This window comes from Lipophrys pholis (assembly GCF_963383615.2).
Source record: "Lipophrys pholis genome assembly, chromosome: 13".
Lineage (NCBI taxonomy): Eukaryota > Metazoa > Chordata > Actinopteri > Blenniiformes > Blenniidae > Lipophrys > Lipophrys pholis.
The window spans coordinates 9,496,279-9,524,139 of NC_137632.1; the positions used below are offsets into that span (position 1 = coordinate 9,496,279).

Sequence of the window (27,861 nt, forward strand, 5' to 3'; positions counted from 1 at the left end):
GAACTACGTTACAAAACTGCCTGTGTCACTACTAATGCTGTATGTATCCTATATATTTTACACACCATTGATATTTTCTCACCCTTTGGGCCATTGCATTGATTTACATTCATTTCTGTATGCTTATTCAGAACCTTTAATTCTTCAATTTAATCTTCACCTAATCTTAAACTTTGTCTGACCATGAAACTCAAAATGTATTAAGTTTTCCTTCTGGGCATCCAGTGCTCATCATGGAAATGTGTAAAGGGAATCATCCCCACCAAACTCGTAGAGCTGTTTTGACTCGGGTTTCCCATATGACTCCATGCATTTCATAGCCCCTTCCTTTAACTTTAATCTTCACGGGAATCTTAACCAAACTATAAACTCACCCATAAAAGCCTATAATAACATATATAAACCAGCATGGGGTCCTCCATTTTGGGGCCTAAAAAGGAGGTCAGATTCACATGTCGCTTTTAGTTTTAGGACCCCATTAAGAGATAAACGACAAACAGTACCGAGAGTCACACACACGCACACACACTTCTCAGGGACATTACATAGACTTGCATTCATCTCCTGCAGCCAGACTTTGCCATATTTACTATTTGCTTAACTGTGACTTTCACCTTTGCAGGACCACAGCCGCCCAATAAATCCAGTCTTTACCAGTAATCTTATGGTTTCTCTCTATGGGTCCCGACAGGGATGACGAGTTCCCCGATGCCAGTGTGTAAACACATTTCGTTCTTCACAACAGAAATAAAGGCAACACACACACACACACACACACACACACACACACACACACACACACACACACACACACACACACACTTGCGCACACGCACAATGCACTGTAAACATCTAAGTTGTCTTAGTCCATTGGGACGACAGACAACAGTTTACTCTGATTTATTTATTTATTTTTGTCTTGTTTTTCAAAAAGTTATATTCACACTGACGGACTGGGTAGCAATACTTAATTTTTTTAAGCTTCTACACTGCTACATTACATCGTCTGCTTTTAGAATTCACATTACTGTCCCTATGAGCTTAGTGCTGGCCTAAAAATGAAGAAAATAGCGCGCTGCGTTGCTGTTGCATCAGCCTCCCTCAGCAAGTTCCCATAGTGCTGACTGTAGTATAACTGAACTTGGACATGGACGCCCCCGTTGCCATGACATCCTCCTCATTGTCCCGTAGCCCACGGCGACGATGGCGGCGGAAAGGAGCAGCGCAGCACGAGAAAGTGGTAAGCAGACCTTTGCGGAAGCGCGTGTTCATGAAGCAGTAAATAATGGGGTTGACACAAGCAGAAGTGTAGCTCAATAAATGAATAAAAGCGATGGGCGCCCCCGAGAGGGCGTGTTTGGCGGAGACGTCATCGAACGCCCGCCACGTGTTGACGCAGTACAGCGGCATCCAGCAGATGAAAAACAGAACAACAATGACCACCAGCATACGAATGACCCGCTTCTTTGCCTTCAGCTTGGCCTCTGATGTGTTGCTGCGAGGTCTCTCCGCCTTGCTCGCCTTGCTCGACGCCGCCGCCATGGCGGACATCTCCATCGAGTGCGGCCGTTGGACCACGTTCACGTAACAACCGTCTCCATCATCGCTACCAGCAGACGCAGCGGAGGTCAGGCCATTCTTCACATCTGCAAAGGAGAGCAGGATGAAAAAAAAAAAACCCAGTCAAAGCTGAATATCCACATACAGACTTGAATTTATGTGTTTGGAAATCATATAACATATAAGTGGAACTTTAGAATATAAAGGTCATTAGAATCATCTGAAACAAATATCAATGATAGAATGAGTCTGATTACTGTGTAACAAAATGTATTGAACTGAAAAATAAAATGTCTTGTTGATTTGAAAAATTCAACCTCAAGACTTATGAATTTTTTTAATTTATAGAATGTGAACAAAAAACTAATTTTTAGGTGAAATTGAAGGAAAAAACGAAAAAAGCCTTCAAAGAATTAGCCGTACAATCACTCGCTGAGAAGTGAAACACATTGCAGCTGCTGCAGCGTTTGAGTTCCTCTATTAAGTCTTATGTATCAGGATTTTAAATACAGAGTCCTATGTCTTTATTTTACTCTCAAAGCAGACCGTATGACTGCTAAAGAACACGTAAGCTCCATCCTTTGCACACATAAAAAACCTCGTATCAATCGTACAGTATCGTTACTGTTCAAGCTGAGCCATCAAAACCAACTTTCTACTCTTCTCAGGAGAAATGGTGTCGAACGTTGTGGCTGTCTTCGAGTAGTGTTGAACAGAGTTTTCATTTAATCCAAAACAAACATTGGGGAATTGTTATTTTTTTGGAAAGATTTTCTTCACACTTTTGTGATGATCTGCTGCAATGTGATGCATTCATTACATTAAAGTTGATGTAATGAATAGAGGGAACCAATGCTTGGATGTGGAGAAACGGCAAGCATCTACAAATTCAGATTATTACAGTAAATTATTGTAATGACAGCATTGCCATTGCCTGTAAATACTAATTATGTTTGTAATTATTATGTAAATATATGTAAGTTATTTATTAAATAACATATCTTGGAAATGACTTCCCAATACTAGTTGAATGAAACAAAGCCTTTCCCTGTGCTTCCTGTTATAATGATCATCCCAAATGATTTTTTATTTTATTGCACCATTTTTCATAAAGTATTTTTGCCAAGGAAATGGTCAAGGAAATTGAGCTGGTCCTGTGTCCAGCTGATTGATTTCTAACACGCACTGATTGGGAGGATTCATTTTGTAGGAACCGCACCGTGCACAAGTAACCAGCTCGCACCACCACACAGAGATGGAACAAGATAAAAAAACCTGTCCAAATAATTATCCATAGAGGGAAACTATTATTGAAGTGAACACTGTATTAAAAACTTACAAGTTAAACAGAATGTACACAGTCTCTCTGTCAGCTTTTTTTTTTATCACTCGTATCTCTTGCCCTCGCCTCTAATTTCAGGTTTTTATGTTATTTTTGGGTTGTTATCTATTAATTTGGATAACATCTTTCTCTGTGAGAGCAAGCAGATGGTGATGCCCAGACCTGCAGCTGCAGGCCGATTCCTCCCTCCGCTCCACACAGCCACCATCCCGGTCACGCACGGACATGCCCACAAAAGGTTATGTTTTACTTAACCTGCACACATTATCATGATTGTAGATCTAATGAAAATGTTGCGATTAAAATGCAAAAAAACCCTCGTCATTTATGAAAAACTGTGAATGTCAGAAGTGGTTGGGGGATTTAAGGTTGAATGGTATTCGTTATGAGACAACCGAATGATAATGCAATCAAAATAGCATTATAGGGAAGGATTTATAACTTCCTCCGGGGGGGGGGGTAATTAATTTCCCAAGAGGTGTGCATGAAAAAAACGAGGACAACTATGGAGTTCTACTCAAATCTGTCCAATGTAATAATTTCTGTTTTTTTAAAAATCAGCTTTCATATGGTTTATACATCAGTCAAGTTTTTATTTTTATTTGTTCAGGTTGGCCTGATGATGGTGATTTGAATTTGTGTTTTCAACACAGCAAAGGGAGGTGACAGCACGCCGACAAGCATGATCTATGTAACCTTTAAAAAAAAAAGAATTCCAATCATCAAACTGAAAACAAAGACGTATTTTATGTGAGTATTAATTCCTCACAATGTCCAGGTCTGAGCCAAAATACAAAACTCATTTTCAAATGATATGAAATGATCAATAGTGTAGTTAAAAAGACACAATTTAGCATTTTTGTCCCCAAACGACCTGCAACCTCTTGTGAATGCGAAGTATGAATGTATTCAAACAAAATACTAGCAGTAGAAAGTACTAGGTTCTGACAACTCCTACTTGGAACCCAAAAGGTTTACCCTCACCCTGACACAGAGTGTGATTACTCTCTGCAGAGCTCTTTACTCTCTAGAACACAGATGAAGTGTTGAACTGAAGCCATAACATCACAGAACAGGACAATCACACATTGCAACATGACATCGGTCAATAGATATCCCACCAGATCCACTTGATAACGAATATTCATGCCAGCAGCAATTCGTCTGTCCTCATGCCACTCAGATAATATTGATAATTACTTTTCATTTATAATGAATCTCACACCAAAGTGTGGTCAGTACTTAGTCAGTGACGTGTGATAATCCTGGTCTCAGAGGAGTGACAGCGAGTTGAAGAGTAGAGCTGCTGGTGCTGAATGTTCGAATGACACCGTCACGAGGAGTGTTGTTGATATTAGGTATTTATAGAAACCCCTGTCTTCGTCGGGAGTTAGAACTGGGTTGTGCTTCCCATATGCTTTGTCCGTGGCCTCACCAGTCGAGTCTTTTTTGTTGCCCATCTCAAACTGGATGCCTCGGTAGAGTTCCCTGGAGATCAGTCCGTAGGCCACAATCATGACCACACCTGGAATAGCAAACAGCACCACCAAGAGCAGACTATACCTAGGAGAGAAACACAACAGGTGCAAAAAGCTCATTGTTTGTAGATCACATGCGTTCATGCAAAGCCCCAGATTGAATACCCCATGTAATTAATTACCATTACTATGATTCATCAAACATCTGTTTAAGACAATTCCTCGCAGTATTGGAGGAAAAAACGCAGGTCGTAAAACAAAACCTTCGACTGAGGTCATTTTAAGATTCTCCTTTTTTGTTTTTTTTGTTTTTTTAAGCCAAAAGATCAAATTTCATTGTTGCAAGAACGAGCAAACCTTGAGCAATTTCCTCATCACAGATTAATTCCACTCGCATGCCGAAACACACGTATGCATGCACATTACCAACCGTTCTATGTCAAGTATCATTCAAGGGAATTATTACTTCAGAGTAGGAGCTTTTAATTTGTGCAGCTTCCCCCAAACACTGTTTCTTGTCAAACAAATCAGCTATTCTTGTAAAGTTATAACCCAGTATTGACAGACCAGATCAGATGTTAATAACAGAGACAAAATAATTTGCCTTTTATCCAAATACAAATAAGAATAAATACATTCGCCATCCATAGTTGTTTGCCATCTTGTCTCATAGCTTGAAATAAGGCTTGGGGCCTTTTTGTATTAGGTTTGCATTTTCTACTTCTGAGTACATCGTTATCCTGTTTCCTCCAGAATTAAAGTGGTCACTCTAAATTGCCTGTCAATCTGAGTGTGTGCTTCATACTCCATTCTGTTCTGTTTGTCTCAGCGTTGTCTCTGTGAGGGATGCAAGGCCGGACGATGCCTTCCTTCAGTGTCAGCTTGGATTGGCTTCAATTACACTCGCGCACACACACACACACACACACACACACACACACACACACACACACACACACACACACACACACACACACACACACACACACACACACACACACACACACACACACACACACACACACACACACACACACACACACACACACACACACTTCCACTAAAGTTGCTCAAAAACACAGCAAAGTATAAAAATAAGAAAGCAAGGAGCAACACATCAATTAATGAAGGTAGCTAAGACCACATCTTTCAACGTAAAAGCTTAACAATATGCACACATACAAAATAATAAAACGTCTTCTCTGTATGAAAACACAGATACAGTGCCTCTGCTGGACTGAAATTACCCCGAGGCCTGTTCCCTCTTGAGTCCCGAAAAAAACAACCCACAAACACCGTCTGTTCTCTTCATCTGTTCCAATGTTAAAACCAAAAAAATTCAAAAGAGCTACACAAAGAGCTGCTACAAAACAGACTCCAGGCCCGAATATGGAAGTGGATGAGATGTTTCAGTGTAGCGTGTCTTCTTGAAAGTACACAGAGCCCCACACACCCCTCAGACACAGACAAAGTTCATCTCAGGTTTATTTGATACAAAACCGGCACGCTGTCCAGTGCGGCCGGGAGTAAAGCTGTGTGAGTGAAAGTAATGTACGACCTGGCAGACGATTTTATGATAAGCTGCATTTTACAAGCCGGTGTGCTTCTTATTACCCTGGAAATGTGACCGATGATGTTGACCAGATAAAAGAAAAGCATGCGTAACCCATTTTTAAGTTATAGCTCTGCTAAACTAAAGATATCCCAAGTGCTTAAACTGAACTGCATCATCAGGTATTGATGGAAGTGTTGTTACAAGAGGTAACTTGGTATTTCCTCCTAAATGTAGTTAAAGTGTAAAAACGAAGCTGTGGTGTAGCACAGTCTCCTGACAACAAAAGATATTCCTGGATCAAGTCCCATTTTGATGGCCTTACGGTGCAGAGTTTCTTTAGGGCAAACCCACAGTATAAAGCTAATTGGTGGCTCCAGAATTGCCTGTATCTGCTATTACCTTAAATTGGATTAAGCCTTATAGAACTACCGGCTTTGATGTAAAATCTCATTTGTTCTACTGTTGGTTTTCTTCCTGTTTGATTTGCTAATGAAATGTACAGAGCAGTGCATGCTTTTATAAGGCTTCAGTGGAACCTTCATTAAAGAGAATTGTCGGAGGAATCCTTTGTCTGAGCAAACAGTCATCCAGATTTTAAAATTAGCATCAGCTGCAGGAAGTGAATTTATTTATTTAGATAAAGACCATGTGACATAGGTGACTGGACTTTGACATTATTTAACATAATGTGATTGGACCTTGAGATGATCCTCACTGTGGATTGCTTTGTTTCCTGCTGAAATAAAACCCGTCGCAGCTCATCAAAGGGGGGAGTAACTGTCACTCACAACAAAGACTAAGTGCCATGATCCCGCCTGTTAATCTTAATTAGTTGATTAGTTCGATTTTCGGAGATTTACAGAGAGACAATCGCACGCATGCATGCTTATGCATGCTTATGCATGCTTATGCATGCACGCACACCTACTGGCAGTATAGTGTGAGTCACCATTTAACGTATCAAGCATGTCCTTGGATTCCAGGAGGGAGAAAAACAGGGAGAAAAGCCACTCAGGCGCAGGAAGTGCATGCAAAGTGCAGACAGTGAAAGGACCTCTCAAGCTGGAACATTTGAATCGTCTCGTTTGGAGCTGGCAGTCTGATCCACTGACTCAAAAAAGGTGGAAAATAAATTAGTCAAGTTAAATCGAAGGGCCGCGTAGTGGTTAATGTGGTTTGTCTCATGGCGACAATGTTATGGAAATAAAATCTCAGTTTGCATGTGTGGGTTATATTCCAGGTATGCCAGTTTCCTCCCGTACTCCAAAACGTTCATGTGAGGTGAATGTAGGATGTATATGGCTGTCTTCTGTGTCGGACTGGCAACCTTCAAAGGGTGTAATTAGTGAAGACTGGCAACAAGTCCAGTCAAATCAAACTCTGGATTGATTTATGCTTTATGGTAGTTTATTTCTGACGCTCTAAATGTATCCCATGTACACCAAAAAAAAAACAACAATGCCAAAACTGTTTAAAAATTAGGTCTAAGATCATTTGCAGACAAGCTATTAGACTGAAGTTTGATTGAGGTCAGAAATTTGATGTTATAGAATATATACAATATCTATCGTTCAGTCTGGACTAAAAGGCCAAATCAGACCAGACCCAAGTACAAACTTTCATTTCATTCAAACTCAACCAACTAACTTATCATAGCAAGAAAGAATGCATCGAGTTATGTCTGTATCCATTTTGTCTTATCTCGCTCAAGCCTTTATCATGCAACATTTCATCATCCTGAATTTCACCTTCGCCCATCTGCCTTGATTACTGTCACTTTTTCAAAACCTGTGGTATAAAATTGCTCGTCCGACCAAGAGATTAATAAAAAGCACATACTGCATAATTGACAGTTATGCAGTATTGTCAACAGTTTATTTCATAAATGCTGCATTAATGGAGTTTACTGCTGCAGGTTCACTGCATTTCTGGTATCTACAGTACCTCAAACATACAGGCATGCAAATGCAATAAAGTCACATGCAGAAATAAACAGCTCCGAACTATGAAAATAATAGACTGATGCATGTTAAGACAGACTTTAAGATGGTAATTTATGCCAGTGTTCGTAGGGAGAACTTCTCTGTTAAAAGCACCTAGAAATGACTGTGTTGTATTTGGTGTTATATAAATCCGTTGAATTGAATGGAAATTCGACTTGTGCATCGACTGCACACATTTTTGCATGTCGTGGAGCTTGGAATATGAACGTGAAATTAATATTTTTAGCCTTTATAAATGACCACGCAGGAAAGCGTTACGCCTTTAAAAAACTGAAAGGCGGATGGAAAGCTCATTAGAAACAGCTGAAAACAATTCACGAATTATGTGAAAATATAGTGACGTTATGTATTTGAATCAAACAGGAGGACCTTGTGCCCAAATCCATCCTGGAGCAAATTCGAGCAAGTCAAAGGCAAATGATTGATTGATTCATCTATTAATTGAAATAGTTCCAAATAGCAGCTTTACTTTGTTTATTTCAAACTGTATATATTATAAAACACCTGAAGGTTGGTTGAATATTAGGCAAACAATCTTTCCTTTTGCTTATAATAGTAGTTTTCCTTAAACCAATGTGTCAGATGTGCTTGGTCACAATGTAGCTTTACAGATGATGAGAATATGGATATCAGAGGGTTCCAATCATTTTTGGAATGGCAAGGAATTGTTATATTTACTGAAAGGTTCAACAAGCTTTTCTCTACATTCCACAGCAGCAACACTTGGGAGATGTTCGAGGGTCTCGGCTGTAAACACTCACCATGTCTGTTCCGCCGTAGCGGTGGGCAACTTGTGGCGACACTTGTGTGCTGTGGTGTTGTCATTACGCTGAAAAGACTCCAGGTGACTGATGATTGGGTAGGGAGTCATGATGATGAAGGCCAGCACCCATGTGGCGGCAATCACCCGATAGGCGTGGGAGCGGGTCTGCCACACCCTGGACTTTAAAGGGTTACAGATGGCGCTGTAGCGCTCGATCGCTATGGCAACCAGGCTAAATGTAGAGATGCTGACTGATATACCTGCAGGGCAGAACATTTGGAGAGGGAAAAAAAAAATTTAAAAATCAAGTAAGCATATGCAGTCCTGTCTGTCCTTGGGTACTCTTTATTTTCATGAATGAAAAATTATTTCCGCTCAGCGCTCAGAATATAATTTAGGTTCATAATAAAAACAAGTCTGTGGATGTGAAAGTGATATCTGCAATCACAACAAAGCACAGTGCTCTGCTGAGACCGTCTCAGGAATATAGTGCAAGGTGGAGGGGGCTGAGATGGTTATCCGAATCTTGTGGTGGAGGAAATCATGTTGGCCTTGGCCACTGATGAGATCTGGCAAGTCCCTGCTGACAGGGGAAGACGGGAAATTACTCTTTACCTGCCTCATCCATATCCTCAATGAAAATCAAACTGTGTGAGTGTGTGAGAGAGGAAGAGAGGAAGAGGCAGCACCCAGGAGAGTACTATCCTGCCTCAGACCTATGAAGGCAGCTTTAGGGCAGAGCCCAGTGGAGCAAAGGACAATCAGGAGACAGTCTCACGAGGTCAGTCCACTCTCTCTCAATGCACCCTAATGATTTCCTGCATTCACAAGTGATGTACTTTAATTTATAAACCTTTACAGTTCAACTCTCAGGTGCCTCTATTCTCAAGGGCAGCACAGCCCTCTTTGATTTAATGCTTTTTAAAAAAAAAAAGATATTTCTAATGCCAATCCTTTCAGTGTAATTGTCTCCCCCTCGAGTTCAGTGACCAGGGATGACAACACGAAACAAATGACTTACAGTTGTGGGGGTCTTGGGGGGCCATAGACCTGCCTGAAGTTGAAGGTTTTAAAGCAATATCGACCCATTTTAAAGCAATTTGATCTATATTTCATACAAAAACTAGATAATAAGTAGACCTGGAACACATCTTACACAATAAAAGAAAATCAACTTGCACAGTCGTCCGCTACAGAGTCAGATTATGAAGTCCCACCACATTTCTGGACAAACTGTCCAAGCGTCTTGTTGATTTCATCGATTTTTCCCCACCAATTTTAACCCTCACCATGACTTCTCATTGTCACCATTCCAAGCAAACTTTGTTGTGGCATCTTTGCCAATATCTGATGCCGATGCTTCTTGGTCTCATAATAAAAACTTCATATTTCTGTGGAAAATATTGCTAGCAATCTCAAATCGCCCTGTGCAATGCGGCTGACTCAGCGCGAAATGAAATTGTTCATGCTCAGCCAATTACTGATCTGTTTACTACTTCATTGTCTGAGATACAATTCATTTCCTGTTGTTAGCGAGACAGACAATTCGATGCCAACCTGAACTTATCCTTGATCATAGCAATGAAATATAGGTGCCCCCCCCCGAAAATATTTTCAATGGACTTAAACGTTTCACAAATTTAACCAATTTGAAATTTCAAATCAGCAGAAATCCACCGATCTGAAGAAAGTGAGTGACTTCCATTCAATGTACATATTTACTAATATTTTCTTTAATTCCACTTTATAGACAAGCGCATGTAAAATATATTAATGATAATATTTCTTTGTCTTCTTGCAGGTTTTGAAGTGTGTCCCTAATTGGTTCTTAAATTTTTATATATCGTGACGAGTTTAATCTTTCAGCATCTATTTGTCTGATAAAGACGCTGGGATTCTGTGATTAGTGCCACCAAAACTACTTTTTTAAACACGACAACATCGACATCACAGGCAAGAAATTGTTGAATATTAAGTTGACATTACTGTAGTATTTTCTTTTCTATATTACAAATCACAATGCATATATCTGATTTTTTTTGTTTTACCTGATGCCAAAAATCACAATATGATTCTGAAGAACACAACTCAAGACACTTTTGCACTTTTTTCTCAAACAAAATCAAAATTGAAGAAATGGACTTGATATTTTTAGTGCATGTTCACCTCTTTGTAATTCTCAAATCACTTGTGCATTCTGGGGTTCAATATCGTGTCCAAGGGTCAGCGCCATTAAATGGACGCAGTTAGATGGGGGCAACTGAAACGCCAGCCTTTATATTGAAAAATGACCCAGACCAACTGAACTACAGCTGCCCTTTGAAATGTTAAATGTGTAATTATGTTTTGACCATGGAGAATTGAATTTCTTTTTCTAATTTTAGATATCTCTGAGTAAAATAATGAGTAGTTATAATTACAATATAGATTTATCCCCAACATGCCTAAATGTCCCTTCTGGCTTTTAAATGACCTGACAAAGAACTCATTAAACAGAAGCATGAATACTTCCTCAACTTGGTGAATTACCAATGAAGAGCCTTGAGTATTAATCAGAAGTCAGTAGTATAAGCACATCCAAGACCAAAGCACCTCGTGACACTGTGAATAATTAAAATGGTATCCAACATCCATTTTTCAGCAACTTTCTCATTACATTAAGTTCACAACACTCAATGAGTACATAAATGAATAGATTTGAGATTGTATGTTGCCCTCTGGGCTTTTTTTTTCCTTCTCATTTCTCCCAGACTGCCTCCTTGTTGTGCATTTCTGTCTCCTTTGTTTTGAGCTTTGCTACAGGATCCCTGTTTCCTGGTTCAATCTCTCCATCGTCAGTCTCAAGCTTCCTCCTTTGTAATAAGACTGAGTTTTGTTAGGAGTTGCAATCGCTGCACCCATCTTCCCCTCTTCGACAGATCAGTGATTTTCTAAATCCTCCGTGGAATCTAAGAGGGTTTGCTCACAAAAAACCGATGGTCTCTCTCAGTTGTTTCTTCTCTGGCTCAAGCTGAATTTTAAAGTCTGAGCTTTCAGCCTGTTGATCCTGCAGTTTATTCTTCGAGTTGGTGATCTCCTGTGTAAGCTGATTCACTTTCTATCCCAGGTGTTCACAGAGTGTTTTCAGTTGTTTCGTTCAGGGTTCATTTCTTTCAGCCTTTGTTTTATTTTTATTTTCTTATGTCTCCCTGTCTTATTAGGTTCCTTCTCTTTTTTTATTTAGGTGTACCGAGAGCTGTGCAGTCTTACTCTCTTGAGCTCTTTCAGGTTAGTTACCTCTGAACTGAGCTGGTTGACTCTTTGCTTGTCATCTTTTTGCAACTCCTCTCTGTATTCCCATTGTTTTTGCCATCGTTCATTGACATCAGCCATTGTTTTCTCACTATAGTCTCACTTTTCTTCTGCAGTTGTCTCTTGTTATCTGTTGTACCTCTACAAGATGCCCACTCTAAATTATTCTGACAAGTAACTGACATGTTTAATCAACATTTCTAACTGCACAGAGTGTTAAAATATCTCAATTTATCTTTTCTCTTCTTGGTCTCCTGATTATGACTGTCAAGATAATGTCTTTCTTGTTGTTTTGAATATTGTATCGACCCCTCTTGGGAAAATTTGCATTTCACCCATATTCATGGGTAACCTTAACCACACATGCGGGGAGCAGAGGGCTGTCACAGTGCAGCACCGTGGGGAGCTGGTGGGGGTCATGGGTCTGGCTCAGTGATCGACAGCGGTGACCTCTCAGAGGTGGGATATGTAGAGCATTTGTAATCGTTTTCCTAAGCATTATATTTGTTTTCACAAAATCACTTATAACATCAAGCTGCATTTATCTGTAGTGCCAGACAATAAACATGTCAATCCAGTATTGGAGAAGCAGTCCCTCCTGTTCCCTCACCTCAGCAGCTTCTCTTACCCATGAGGTAGGACACGATCTTGCACATCGCCGCTCCAAAGATGAAGTCCTTGAGGATGCTGGGGATCAGTGTGAAGGGCATGCAGAAGATGGCCATCATCAGGTCACTGACAGCGAGCGACAGCAGGAAGGTGTTGGTCACAGTGCGCATGCGCTTGTTGACTGTAAGAACCACAATGATCAGCATGTTTCCAAAGACGCTCAGGAAGAAGATGACTGAGTAGAGTAGGATCCGCAGTGTGTGGTCCTCGTCTGTTAAAGGCAGAAGAAAAGGAAATGTTACACGTTTTCAGTGGCTCCGAGCACTGTCGTTCGGGGCCTGACTCTGCAGCTTAGTTACTGACTTATGGACCCCCCCACCCCACCACCACCAAACATCCCTTATACCGTTTGATTTTAATCTATTCTAATTTATTGCTTCCACATTTGACAAAAAAATTTAACATAAAAAAAATCTAAAAGATAAGGCTTCTCTCTTGGCATGAAACACCATGCAGACAAAGTTCATTTGCCCAGATGATTCGAATAATCAAAGGTAGCATCTGTGCCACTCAATCTTGTCCAAGCACAACAAAAGCACGGAAGAAAAGAGGCAAAACCTCATCCATCAACTCATGACATATAGTGTTTACGGATGTGTGTGAAAGCATAGCCATGCTATAAAGGAGCAGTCTTCCTAATTAAAAACAGTCTTTTATGCATTCCTTCCTGTTTATTCAGAGTTAAAGGTCTGGTTGTACTGCTCATGGCATGATGATGGATCAAATGCCATTTTGCTGAAAATGAAACACATTGATCTGAATGTGGAAAAATGAGGGTCGCCCTGTTTTGGATGTCTAATGTTCTGGTTCTGGTGTTATGCCCAGTTCTACATCAGACACAAAGAAAAAAAATATGTGGAATGTAGTCAATCGAAACCTCACTGAGCCAGTGAAACATCAGGTGCACACAATGAGCTGCGACGGGATGAAAGCTGGTGAAAGGCTGGAAAAAGCTTTGGACGGAAATCTATGGGAGGAGCAGGCTGAACCTGAGCGTGACGATCGCTGAAAACAAGCGAGACAGGAGATCAGCTTGAGGAATAGTCCTGAAAACACTCAGGAGTGCCGACCAGGGGTGTCCGACATGACCTTGGAGGGCAATTGCAAGGCTCCATATTGGGATTGTTGAGATTATTGATGATGTGGTAGAATGACGTAGAGCAGTGGTTGTCAAACTTTCCACAGTGTGTGCCACTAGAGAGAATATGGAGCTCTCCATCGTTATGGCTGACCTGAACATACAGTAGTGGTGGCTTACCTCATTAGCTATGGACTTATTCCATATACACTTATATGACATATACATTTCATATGTTTTATATTTTCTATTCAAAGTTTCATACTATTTTTAATATATTTTGCCCCAAAATGATGGTTTGCCCCTACGTACCACTAGAGGGAGCTTGCATTCGGGTGCCACAGTGTGAGAATCCCAAATTTAAGGGATGTGAAGGCAAGTTCAATTAAGCCACAACACCGCATGGTGTCAGGAGCGCTGTGAGCACATGGATCAATCTGAACGTTCGAAATTTTCCATCTGGCAAATGATTTAAAAATGAGCTCAGAAGAGAACCAGATCAACAGAATGATTTACTGCATTGGAGACGATTCAGACGATATGCTGCAGGGGTTAACGATTCTCGCAACAACAAAAGGAATCTATGGCAGGTCACACTGAGAGGGTCCACTTTTGTTGTTGTTGTTGTTTTTTATATAAAGTCAACTATTATTCAAATACAAATATTTTCAACATGTTTACACGGACCATTGAACGTTTGTAAAACCCACAAATCCTGTTTTCTGATGTAAAATGTTCTCGTTTGCAGAGAGACTCCTCTAGTAATCTTGGACTACATACCAACCTTTGTAGACTATTTTATACTGTTTACTGTTTATACCTTTTTACAAATATGAGTCTTGTCTTGGCAGAGGAATGGTTTGCTGGATAAAAACACTCCTCTGCTATTTGAGGCTGAGATTTCTTCAGTTTATGATATGGATTTTCAGAAAATGTAGAATATTACTGTTCCCTGTAAGGAGGTAAAGGCTTTCCACACAGAAAGAAGGAGACTCGTTTCCATCATTTAAGAGGATATTGTGCTGAAGTACATTCATTTCCTGGTGGCCCTGACCCTGACCGTAAGACTATCCACAGCTACCTCCAATGATTGATTTAAATTATGGGAATGTTTTTGTTATTATTACTATTATCCCAGGGGTCAGTAGGCTTCCACTATGTGAGGCAGTGTCCTGGGCCGTCTGATAGGAACAACAAGTAACACAGAGGGTCCTTTCCAACACGACACAATACAGTATATTTATCACATTAACGTCAGCATCCTTCTTTCTGTTCTCTTTAGTTTATGGTGCGTCACAACTGCATCACAAGTGATCTCCACTTTATCAAGAAAATAGCTATGAGTCATGTGCCCTGAAAGAAAAGGAAAAGAATGAATAAAATGCTATGTGTACATTTATTGGCCACACAGACGCAAGTTGCAGACCTCTGAACTACACTATCATATGCTGGTCTGTCCTATGATCATATGAAGAACACTAAACTGACTATATGAGAGTTACTGCAATACTTTTTTAAAGTATAAATTACAGTTAGATCTGGCATGTTGTTGTTTGTGACTCTTAGTGTCTCTTTTTTGTTAATTTAGGGCCAATTTCCAGCAGTCATACACTGTATTGATGTCATATGGTTTTGTACTGTGATTTGCAATGCATTATGGGGTTTTTCAATGCGAACCAGAAGTAATCAGGGCTTCAAGAGTATGGTAATGTGATAAATAACACTAATCTACAGTATTTCTTTAAAATGCGAGGCTTGTCTAACTTGTGAGGGACAATTCTCCAGCTGGATTATTGGGATGAAGAAGACCGACTTCCTCTGCATCGGCAAATATCTATAACTAAAAAAATAACTTGTCTTTGTTTCTCGACCAGGAGATGCAACTGAAGTGATGTTGAAGAGCAAGCGAGTGTGTGATTGTCAATGCCACTCATCAGAGAGGCTGAGATTTGAATGATAATAATAGTAATATTTTTCTGGGTTATTTTTGTCTTGGTCTTAGTTTTATGTTCCTTTTTTAGCCGTCATTTGTTGTTATTCCTGTCTCTCTTATGTCTCCCCCACAGGGGTCCTTGTGTTTCTGGTAACTGGTGTTATATTTATTGTTTGTGGTTCTGGTGTCATTTCCTATTTTACTATTCCTTGTCACATCTACAGTACATTCTAAGTATTTTATTAATGGTTTTGTTCTACATTAGGTGATTTATATGCAAATACATCAACTCTCAATGCCAATATTTCTTCTGTACAGTACAACATACTGTCTGCGCCTTCAATCATTAGCAGCTCGGCTGGATAATATCCTGTTAAATCCATGGTGTTTACTTTCGCTCTCATCTTCACCTTACTCCCCTGCTTGGATGCAAAACTCTTTAATCATGTTTCCTGCTGTGTTTGTATCCTGATAATTAAAAAAAGACCCTTGTGTTGCACATCTGCAGGAGACAATAGGCAAATCATATCACACATGAGTCTGTCTTTTACGGACACAGTTGTGGAGCTGCAACCAAACACACTAATGTTCTGAAAATAGACCACCAACAGTTGCACAGAGACACTGACAACAGCCTGCAAATACATGTTAGAAAAGGTTTGTTCTCTCGAAGATGGTTCTGCTACACAGCTTTATCGTTTTACTTTCATTTGTACTTTCTGCAGTTCACTCTGAGTGCAAACGTTTTGGGTTTTTGTTCACTGTATTTTTTTATTCTCTTTTTTCTTGCTTTGATCTGTACTGTTTTCTATCTTTGGGGGTCAACTGCAGTTTGCCCTCTTTGCTTTATATTGCAAGCCAGGTCTTCTGGTTTCACTTTCAATTAAAAGTGAAAAGATTTTACCCAAATATACTCTAAAAAATAGCTACACGGGGGAAAAGCAGGTCAGGCAGTGACTCATCTGTTATTTGTTCGAATAAAACTGTTGCGTTGAGTTCCGACTGTCACATTTTATTCAACAGAAAGCAAGGTATAACGCCACTAACATGGATTCCCTGATCGGAAAACCTCAGTTCACTCAATTACAAAGAGAACTGAATCACAAAACAAAGCACCTGAATTTCCCTTGGTCATTGCTCCATCTATTGAAACCAATCATCAACCTAAATCAGATTAAATTGGAGTAATCCACCTGAGATGTAAGTATGTATAATGCGCACAGCTGGTTGGGGCCGCTTAATCCGAGATCTAATTATCAGCCTGCTTATCAGGAGGCAGCAGAATGTGCAGAAAATCTGGCAAAAGAGTCAGCACATGTAGTTACAGAAGCACATCTGAATGTGCACATAGGAAAACCTGCCAGGGTTTACGGATGATATACTGTCAGTGTGTTGCAGGAGCTATTCTGCGTGCTGAGACGTACTATGATCCACAACCGAGGCCAAATGAACCCAAACAGTAGACTGGTGATCACTTGTAATACTCACGGACTCCACTTGTAAATCCAGAATAAATTCAGTATTTTTTTGTTTAAGCTTTTAATGACAATTGAGGATTTTCAAATGACAAAAAAAACAATGAAACCAGTTGTGGGCAAAGGATTATGGCGGGTCTCTAAGACAGAGGCTTGGATGAAGGTGGGACTAACCCTAACCCCTAAATGATGGTCCCAAAAACAACATAACAGCTGTGTACAAAACACAAAAGCACCAAATCATTTCCCCCAATATACATTTTGCGTGGCTCACACTACCATCATTAAGAAATAGTCTTAAACTGGCTAAAGCGAAATTACAGCAACATAACCATCAAATAGTTATCAAGGTAAATGGGAAGTGAAAGACAAACTTATTTACAACATGACATTGTGACTTATTGGATGGTTGATGATGAAGTTGAACTTTTGTTGAGTGCATTCTCATTTCACCCTTTTCCCTTTCTTTTGTCTTCACTTAAACAACAGTAATAGCGATTAGCAGGACGAACACATTTCGGCACCTCAGGCAAAATGCAAAGATTCTGTCATAGACAGGAGGTCAGTCTGTTAAAAAACAGAATGATTCATCAAATAAATTAAATTAAAGATAAAAGACAGCAGAATGGTAAGAAAAATACACAAAATGCAGGAAAAATATTTAGAAAAATACAAAGAATTACAGCAAAATATATAATGCACTGTGATGTTAGCCACGATAGTGAAAAATCAGCAGTGACTCCTGTTGCAAAAAACTCACAATCTATGAGTAAATGATTTGTTTTACACCCATCTGTTGTCCTACAACACAGTTCTCTCTGAAGAAGTGCAAAGTGGCCACTTTCCTATTTTAACAGAATTCCTCCTTGAAAAGAAGTAGTAGGCTCAAACAAAATGAGCATCTGCTGTTTTCGTTCACACATTTGTGATCCATATTATTATCATCATCACCATCATCATCATCATCATTATTATTATTTCTTCGTTTTGTGTTTTGACACGCTTCTCTTTCTCTTACAATCTGTTTTGAATAGCTACTGTTATTTCCTAATCGTTACTCTTATCTCTCCCCGTGCCTTAACATTTGACCTTAAAACATGTCAAATGATGCCTGATTTTTCTCGACAGAGGCTTAATTTTTTTTTTTCTCTACGAGGACATAAAGCCTCCATAATGGGAACTTGTCCACAGATTTGAGCACAGGAAGCACAGGTTGTTTCTGTGTGAGGCAACTGACGCACCTGGAGAAAACCATACAGGGAGAACATGCAAAGTCCATACTGATGGACTCCCAACCACAACCTGGAGGGTTCAACAACACTACACCACTGTGCAACCCAATGTCCAGCTTGCACGAAATGAATAGATACACAAACATCATTATCATGAAGTTTCTAACGCCTCACCAGCAAATCAATAAAGAGCTGAAACATCGGTTTGTGAGCAGCCAGACGTCACTGCGTCTCCGCCGACAAAGGAATGCAAATAGCAGCATCTGAAGTTGTTTGATTCGGTATGTGTACAAGCATTGCAAGTGCACGTGCTTCCACATGAGAGTAGTGGAAATGTGCAGACACATGATTGGCAAGAGGCTGCAGGAAGCCGCTCCTTTGTTTGTGACTGACTCTCACTCGCTCCGTGAAAAATGTTACTCTGGCTTCTGCCTAATCGGAGCCAATTAGTTTCCCTGTGAGCTCGCTGATAACTCCCCGAGCACACTTCCAAGTTCCTTCGGGCAGGCCATTTCCATTTTGCTTTTTCAATGCGTTACCTGCATTCACAAGCAAACGTGCAGCTCCAATATGTCAGTCTCGTGTTTCTCAGCCTCGATAGGGTGTTTGTTACTGTAGAATGAAATTGTGTGCCTGTTGAATGGGATTGAAATGGATGTTTTCCGCTATGCAGACCTGTAGCGTCAGTTTGATGAAGACAGAAAAGTCTGCGACTTCTCTGAACGCTTTTACTTTTATATAGAGATATGTTGCTCGTCATATAAATTTTTTTACGGCTTCTTGAATCTGCTAACGCAATCTCTTGAGTAATTTCAGGCCAGGATAGGTTGTGAGCCAACAGTAAACAATAGGCATCAATTTGACAAATGTGATGATTAAGTGGTTAACTTCACAGAGCAATGATGTCTTTTATTTGGAGTTTTGTTTGGAGAAAATGTTCGTTTAACTTTATTTCTAATCCCTACTAACTCCTCCAGTCTCCACTGCTGTGAGGAAACAAGTTTCCCTGCCTGCTGTCTGGCGCTGCAAAGATGGAGAACGTACCGTTGCCTGCTGGCAGATTAATATTGTTTAACCAAAACAATAAGGTTACAGGCTGAGTGTAGAAAGCTACAGATTTAAATCATGTCTTTTCTGCACAACTCATTTCCTCTTCTTATTTTAATGCTGCAATTTCTATTTATTTGTAAATGACTAACAATTGTGTCATTTACTTTTAAAGTGACAAGGACGATTGACAAGGGAAACTGTGGAAAAAATAGGAACTAAACTACTTAACAATACCATTTGGTTTACAACAATTGTGAAAAAAAAGTGCTTTTCAATTATTTTTTTAAGTGAGTTTACACAGCAGCAGTTTCCTGGAAAAACGGCAGCTTAGAAATTTTAAGAACGCACGTTTAATAGCAAATCTCTCTCTTTTTTAAAATCTATATACTTTGCTTGTCTTGCACTCTGATGGCCCCTGATGAGTCAAACTCCTCTTGCATGACTAATATTCCATTTCACAAAAAAAAAAACCCAACCATTATCATGACCGTGAAATTGTCCTTATACTGCACTGATCATAACTCCCTATTTCGGGTGGTTCCCAGGAAAACATGTACTTTTCTTTGAAAAACGAATTCACATGAACTCACCTGTCTCCTTAGAAAAAGACTCTGTGTTTTTCAGTTGTCTCTGTATGCTCTCATGCTGTATGCGCCAACTCCTTTCTGCAAGAAAAAAATTCAACTAGACACCCATACTGGTGTTGTCTCTGTTCATCTCTTTGAAAAAGCCCCCTGGCCATCAACGCTCCTATACTAATTCTTAGAACAAAAAGTTCCAAGTTACTGTCTCTCACTGTGCCATGTCCAACTCATGTGGAAATACACGCTTGTATTATCGCAGCTGCGCTGTCTGGATCAGTCTGACTCACTAATTAAGTTCAGAAGTTAGAATCAAATATTAGAAAGTCAAATGATAAGCAAACACAAATTTGTTTTGGTCTGTGTGAGTTAATCAGGTAAAACATTAGTTTTTTTTAAACTGCACATGCTCCCGTGAGAACATTAGAATTTTCTGTCGTCAACACCTTAAGAGGACATTTCAGGACCGGTAACATCTGCTGCTGAACTTCAGGAGTGTTATTGCTCACAGATAAAGTGAACAACACTGATAAATGTGAACATTACATCTTGCCCGTGTTAATTTAGACTTTTCCTTTCATGATTACTCCAGACACAACTTTTGGTCGACCTGGCCTCAACGGCACAGCGCCCTGTTCTGCACACTGATTGGTCACATGTTAGCTGTCAATCATTAGAGTAATGGAGTCTGCGGCTGACATATTTTCTCACCTCACTGACTCGTGTCTGTGTGTGTGTCTGTGTGTGTGTGTGTGTGTGTGTGTGTGTGTGTGTGTGTGTGTGTGTGTGTGTGTGTGTGTGTGTGTGTGTGTGTGTGTGTGTGTGTGTGTGTGTGTGTGTGTGTGTGTGCTTTGTGAGAAGCCTCTCTGAATTCTGTAACAGTACGCAACTGCGTTTGTGAATAAAGTGAGGCCACCAACGTGAAGCGGGGCGATACATTCTGCCTGACATTAGTTTATATTGTATTTAAGTGATAGCGAAGACTGAGAGTACTCTCGTATTGAGACACTTAAGCTTTGCAGTGGTTGTATATAACTTTTTCAGCCTATGAAGAGGTCTCCAAAAAAATCTTAACATTTAAGTGTGTAACCGTCCTTCACGTTGCTGCCGCCATAATCTATTTTACATTGCAGTTAAGAGGGTCTACATTCGTTTTTCTAAAACCAATTTTCATTTTAAACTATAAACAATGTCTCTCTTTAAAAGAAACTGTTCCAATCTTTTTTGATGCAGGTAACGTTTCAATGCTTTGAGATGATTGCGTCACAAGTCTACAACAAACCATCAAATGATGACTCATTGATTAATGAACTGCAAAGAGAGTTACAGTTGCAGCTACTGTCACTGAGGGAAAGTGGTCAACAGTTCCTATGGAAACCAGAGGATCAAAAATATTGGTTCTGTCACATCTCTGTAACACGCCTGTACTGTTTACATGTCACGTCCAAAACCTTGCGGCGCAGCCAGTTGCACAAAAGTCCCTCAAAACATTTGTTTCTGACACCTTTAAGGACTTTCACCACACGTGTTGTTTCTTGCGTTTGAGGCCCCATTATCACAACATTATATAGTGAAAATTTTACATTTTTGTTGCAGCATTTTGAAAACAGCTCCCAATGTGGAACTTTTTGGAAAAACTCACACAAAGAACATTGCTGCTACTGCGCATGCGCACCACTGCCGCAGAAAATAGTTCTTCTGCACCTGCACGTGTAGATGGACAATAACGACGATGGTGGCCTCCAGAGTGTCATGACTCCCAGCACATATTCTCTTGGTGGTTTCAGAGTTGAGAAACACCCGGAATAGCAATACAACTTCCTCACCTGTCCATACGAATGTCCGTGTACTCGCGATTGTTAATGTTTATATGCATGTGTGTGTGGCTTCATTCCAAAAAACAACTTACTACATCAACTCACTACATCATTTTCAGCATTTCTACACACAAATCCTTTATGACGCTAAAGCGCAAAAACGATGTGTTTTCACTTGAAACGTTGTCGTTTAGGAGAGTAAAGATCTGAAACAGGCTGTTCCGACTGTTCCTGGCAACAGGCTGCGGATTCCAAAACTTGGACAGCAAAACTATTAATGAGATACTATCAATCAAAGAACCATGAATCATCTGGTAATAATCAATCCATAAATATCTGTGAGAGATTACACTGATCCCAGGGTTTGACTAATTAATCAGCACCTGTCGCAGACTGCTGGCCAACTGGCGGAGAGATTTCTTATTTGGAGAGCCTTTAAACCAGATGCGCACGCTGGCAGATGTGTGACTGTGGTTGTATGATACAGGATCACTTTTTGATTACACTGAAATTCATTTTGCATCGCTGGGCCTATCCAAGAGATTTCCATAGTTACAAAGGTGGCGTGTTCCGCAAAACCATAAAACAACAACAACAACAACTCTGCAGCCTAAAGTTGCTCAGTTGGGAAAAGTCCTGGGGTATATTTTGCTCAAGTTAATAGAAATGCAATGTAAGCTTTTCAGGATCTTAGCATTTCCCATAAACCTCGACAGGATTATTTTAAAATATTCAAATTATGAACTTACCCTGAAGCCAATAAACCCTACAAGATATATGCTAAGTAGGTGTGACATTATAATAACATGTAAGGGATCTATAAGGGAATTAATGCTGTTGGAGTTTCAGAAATGCTTCGGCACTTTTTGAGCAAAAAAAGTGCTGAAGTGTCTTCCCCCATGTATCATGTTTATTGTAAAAAAATAAAAATTTATTATTAATATCCTAAATACAATGATCACAAGTGTTTTATGTGCTAAAGGATGAGAGAGGGTGAAACTTGTTTTTGCTCTACATTTTTGTTTAAAACTATTTTCTCCTGAATTGTGATGTTTTTCACTTAACACCCTAACCCATCTTCTTTATTCTTTTATCCACTTGAAGAGGGGCGGGTCAATTTAGAGTCTTAAACGCTAAAGAAATGTGTTTGGACTGATTCAGCAATAATGCACACATGGGGGGAACACAAACTCTCCACAGAAAGACCTGGTCAACATACAGCGGCTTCATTTTTAGTCAAGAGGCTCTGGCAACTCAGAAACAATGATAACATGACATTTGGCCGCTAAGGAAGAAGTATAAGAGGATAAAATAATAAATAAAATAAAAAAAGCTGGGTTAACTTGATAACCATTTATTTCATAGTAATACAATCTTATTGACATTTACTTTAGATGCTGATGTGGCCACAGCATGTATTATTTAATTGGAGAAAGTATGAGATGAACCAAACTAAACTAGCATTATGTCCCCTGCTATATTTATAATTTAATGCCGGCACTGTTGGCGTCTGCCACAGCATTCTTCGTAATTCCAATCAAATGTAAATGCAAAATAAATTAATTCTAAAGTGCATGCATTTTGGTCCACTGCAAGGACTTTCAGACATATGGTCCAAAAAAAGATTTGTTTAACAACAATAACAATCTTTCAGAATCATGCATAGCAAACAATAATTCTCTTTAGATATTAATAGAATGTTTAGAAGATCATTATCATTTTCAAATGCATGCAAAGTGCTGCTTGCTGAGGAAAACTCTTCCTCTCTTTAACTGCTGTACACCAAAATACTGTGCGCTGTGGTTGTTTTGGATTACTGGTGGGAATCATAAGAGGGTGAAAAACAACCCCAAAAAAGTCAAAATAATAATTTCAGAACATAACTATCAATAGCTAATGTTATATTATGAATTCACCATAATATAAGTAATGCATGTCCCCCACTTAAGGGAGACGCAGCAGCCTGACCCGGAGGTCAGGGCTAATCGATTGCACTTTCAGTTCACGTGCATCGTGCAGGTGATGAACTGGGAATAATAATAATTTATGATTGACATCATGCACTAACAGGAGTATTCAAATAAGGGTTTTGCATGCATTATTTATTGTCTTCACCGTGGAGCGATGCAGCGCAGTCATAGATCTAAAGTCCACATATAAAAGTTGCAGAGAGCCCGCTGAGGAAAAAAAACTTCACGACTTCGCTAAAGTCTGAGCTGCATCAAACATGTGAAGAGGACACACAATCATGAACAATGCAAATGTGTTAAGATGTTGCAAATCGCATGCATTGTACATTAATTTATCAGCACGTACTCCTCGCAGAGCTTTAAGTTGGATAAAGCCTGAATAACGATAGATTCATAGCTGGACATTCAGTAGCTTATTGCACTTCCCTCAGCCTGCTCTTGCAAAAGTGTACTGCGGCCATGAAAACACACACGGAGAGGATTCTGTGGTAACATGGCAGCGGGACATGATCCACTACCTGGGAAAAGAACCTCGGTCCACTTCAATATGAAGGCCTCATTTCAGCATCCAACAGAGATAATTATCGATGCATCGTGCTGTCACACAGTGCAATTTCGAAAGACATGAGAGAAACTATTCTCTAAAAGAGCGAAGCCATTTCTCACACGATATGAATTCTTCTTAACTAATCATTTAAGGACCTGTTTTCAGTCAGAAGAGCCAAATGAGGAAAAACGGAGTCTGCAGCATGGCTACGTCTCACCACTTATTCTGGGTGATTAGGTCTTCTCTCTGAGCATGTAAACAGGATGAATTACTCACTTAAAATTCCTTTATTGGCACAATCAGATGTTTTCCACCTGCAATCATCTGAAACAGAATAGAAGGCTTGGGTTCACACCGTCTCATCCACATTTCATTAAGCCTCATTGCCTCCACATACCACATTGATGATGTTTGCGGTTTTGTACTCTTGTGTTTACAATTTGTCCCACTTTGGCTTCATTTCTAAAAGACCGTAAGTATTAATATAGCAGCAAGTTGGGTGTCAGTGAAAGACGGGCCGGAGGATTTTCTCACAAATTAGGCGTCGTAGTGATTCATGCAAAAAGTTAATAGCAGTGGAAGAGGATATTATTAGTTATTCAGTGAAATTGTTAATAAATTAATAATGAGGTTCATATTACATCCTTTAATATTTAAAGGTTGATCTGCCCCCCCCCCCCCCCCCCCCCCCCCCCCCCCCCCCATTCAGCAGTAGCTATAGAGGACATTATATGGACCAGGCGGCACCACACACCCTCGAATACGTATGCTGTGTGTGTGTCACTTTCCGTCCCCGGGGGTCCGGGTGTCACCGCGCCTATCAGACAAAAGCGCGCAACGCTTCTGTAAGACCCAGGTATGGGTAAATGTCACAGCTAGTGGCTAATCCAGCATGGTAAATGTCATCTAAGCCTTGTCGCTAAGCCAAATGCTCCCCCGAACCGTCGATGGAGGCAACGGGGGAAAGGGGTTTCTGTTGATTGACACCAGGCGACTCATGGGAGGCCCTGGCCACACTGGTCGGAACACAAAACAACAGGCTTCTTGCTCAGCCCACCGTGTATTAAACACCTCACCTCCCAATAGGTAAAATATGCAGTTATGTGTCCTGGAGCTCAGAAGGATTTTAAAAGCCATCTCAGCCTTTTTATCACAAATGATGGTGCGATTCTCAAAGTGGCCTTTAAAATGTGTTTTGTTTATCATGAGCCATGTCACAGGACAAAATCAACCACTGTCTGCTTCGCTAACATTTACTAATTTACCGTCCCTGCTTCTTGTACGGTCAACAGAGATATTGGACGGCCATCACCGGGTATCAAGCCGTGAAGTCCTCCAAAAGATTGTAGGTGTTTGAAATCTTACAGACGCCATGACAGCGACCCACGTGAAAACAGAGGTGTTTTCTGGCTGACGTCAACACAAGTTACAGAAAAAGTACTCGAGCGGGTATTCAACAGTGATATAATCTCAACGTGCAGCAAAACACAGAAACCATGTGATGGACAGCGGGAGAGGAGATGACAAGAATGAGTGACTGTGGTGGAGATGCAATCAATTTTGATGTGACAGGGGGAGTAATGACGGTGTCAGCAGACGGTATGGTTCAGATGTCTTTTTTATTTCTCATTAGATGGGTGTGACGCCTTGTCAGAAGATACAGTGAGATCGCTAAAGATGGAAAAATAATAGTCAGTGCTTGAGAGGAAATGATAGATACATCGCCCGGGCAAAATAGTTAAATGTTTCCCCATAAAAAAAAATGAATTAAGATGTAAACTTAACTGCTGCTGCAAGTCTGAGTCGATCTAATTGTCACTCTAAAAGCTGAGTACTTCTAATTATTGATCACTGGAAGGTGAAGCTGTCTCTCCATGATGGGCATTTCTAAAGCCTGAATGATCATACATGGTATTGAGCAAGTTCCATTCACTCTCTCATACCTGTGTATCAAAGGTCGTTTTCATTGTCGGCACATGCAGCACAAACAGCTCATCAACACATGGGAACAGTGATGAAGAGCTTTAACAGTGTCGAGATGGGTGAAAATAGCATGTGTTGATTGTGTGGCGGGAGGAACAGGCACTGGGAGGAAATTGGAAGAGTGGCAACACGTTTTTTTTCATTGCTTGTTCAAGGTGAATTCAAATCATTTCAGTTGTATTACTATTGCAGAGAATCAGTGACCAATGTTCCATCCTTGGACTTTCAATTTTGATAAAGTGCTTGAAAATGTTTTGAAAATACACAGATACAGCAGAGTGGAGCCCGGTGACCAGGAGGGAAGGGCTTTTATGAACAAATCCCCTCCAGCATTGCAAGGATTAAACGTGATTCTCTCTCCCTCTCTCTCTCTCTCTCTCTCTCTCTCTCTCTCTCTCTCTCTCTCTCTCTCTCTGTCTCTCTCTCTTTTCACTTCACTGATTCTGTCTCAAAATAGACCAAAACAAGACCAAACTTATAAATCTCAATGAAGTGAATTGCTGAAGCCAACTTTTCCTCTTGGTCAATTTGAGCTTCAGATTTCACTTGAAGCAATAAATATCAATTAACTGATCTGACAGGCAGAAATAATCGGTTTTGCATAGGTGGAAATCGGGTTGGGGGAGGGGGGGGGGTGATCACCCCCTTTTACCCACTCACTACTCCACGCTGACAAAAAAAATCCCACCGTTTCAGTTCATTTCAATCACATAGAACCACCTTATTATAGCTTATTTAATAAACCTTGCAAGTTAAATTTGGATTGTAGAAAAAACAAACAAAAAAAACACTCTTTTGGAGGAATCCAAATACTCAAACTCCTTCATGGTTGCCTCTTTGATGATGAAGTGGTGGCTGAGTGGTGTGTGTGTGTGTGTGTGTGTGTGTGTGTGTGTGTGTGTGTGTGTGTGTGTGTGTGTGTGTGTGTGTGTGTGTGTGTGTGTGTGTGTGTGTGTGTGTGTGCGCGCGCGTGTGTGTGTGTGTCCGCTCACCTCGCTGCCTCACACGTTGCTGTGTGAGGAATGTGGATGAGTTGTTGCAGGCGATGCTTGCGCTCTCCAGGCTCTCGTTCCTGGTCCCGTTCTGGAGCGCCTCAGCCTGCGCTCCGACGCACAACCACGTCTCATTCCGGGCATAGAAATCCATGTCCTCTTAAATATTGTTTCTTTGCCAAATTAAAGTAACGTCGGCAATTGTTAGAAAAGAAAAAAAAAGAAATCCTCTCAATATCTGCCCCAGCTTTTTAAGGAGTAAAATCAGACCTTGAATCTATATTCCATCACATCTGACTAATGAGGTTAAGTTGATTAATGTCTTCGTGAAGAAAAAAGAAAAAAAAAAGTTTATTTCCTTTTGGTTTTCCGGCTCTCATGTTAATGAAGACGCACTCAGACGTTTGCGTCACGCGTGTTAATTAAAAGAGTCGCGCGTCCCGCACCGCACCGCACCGCACGAGGGTGAGAAGGAGCGGCGGACCACTGCGCTCTCCTGCTAAATGAACCGCGCGTGCATGGAGAGCGACTGACCGCGGGAT

The 27,861-nt window shown here is 40.3% G+C and overlaps 1 protein-coding gene across 1 annotated transcript; it reads right to left on the bottom strand.

The window, feature by feature from the left end:
• Positions 1-27,861, bottom strand: cckbrb (cholecystokinin B receptor b). Its single transcript, XM_080477910.1, has 5 exons — positions 27,320-27,861; positions 12,621-12,872; positions 8,700-8,961; positions 4,338-4,465; positions 1-1,646 (listed from the first exon to the last, which is right to left on the bottom strand). The coding sequence occupies exons 1-5, from the start codon at positions 27,471-27,473 to the stop codon at positions 1,102-1,104; spliced, it is 1,341 nt and encodes a 446-aa protein (XP_080334036.1). The 5' UTR covers positions 27,474-27,861; the 3' UTR covers positions 1-1,101.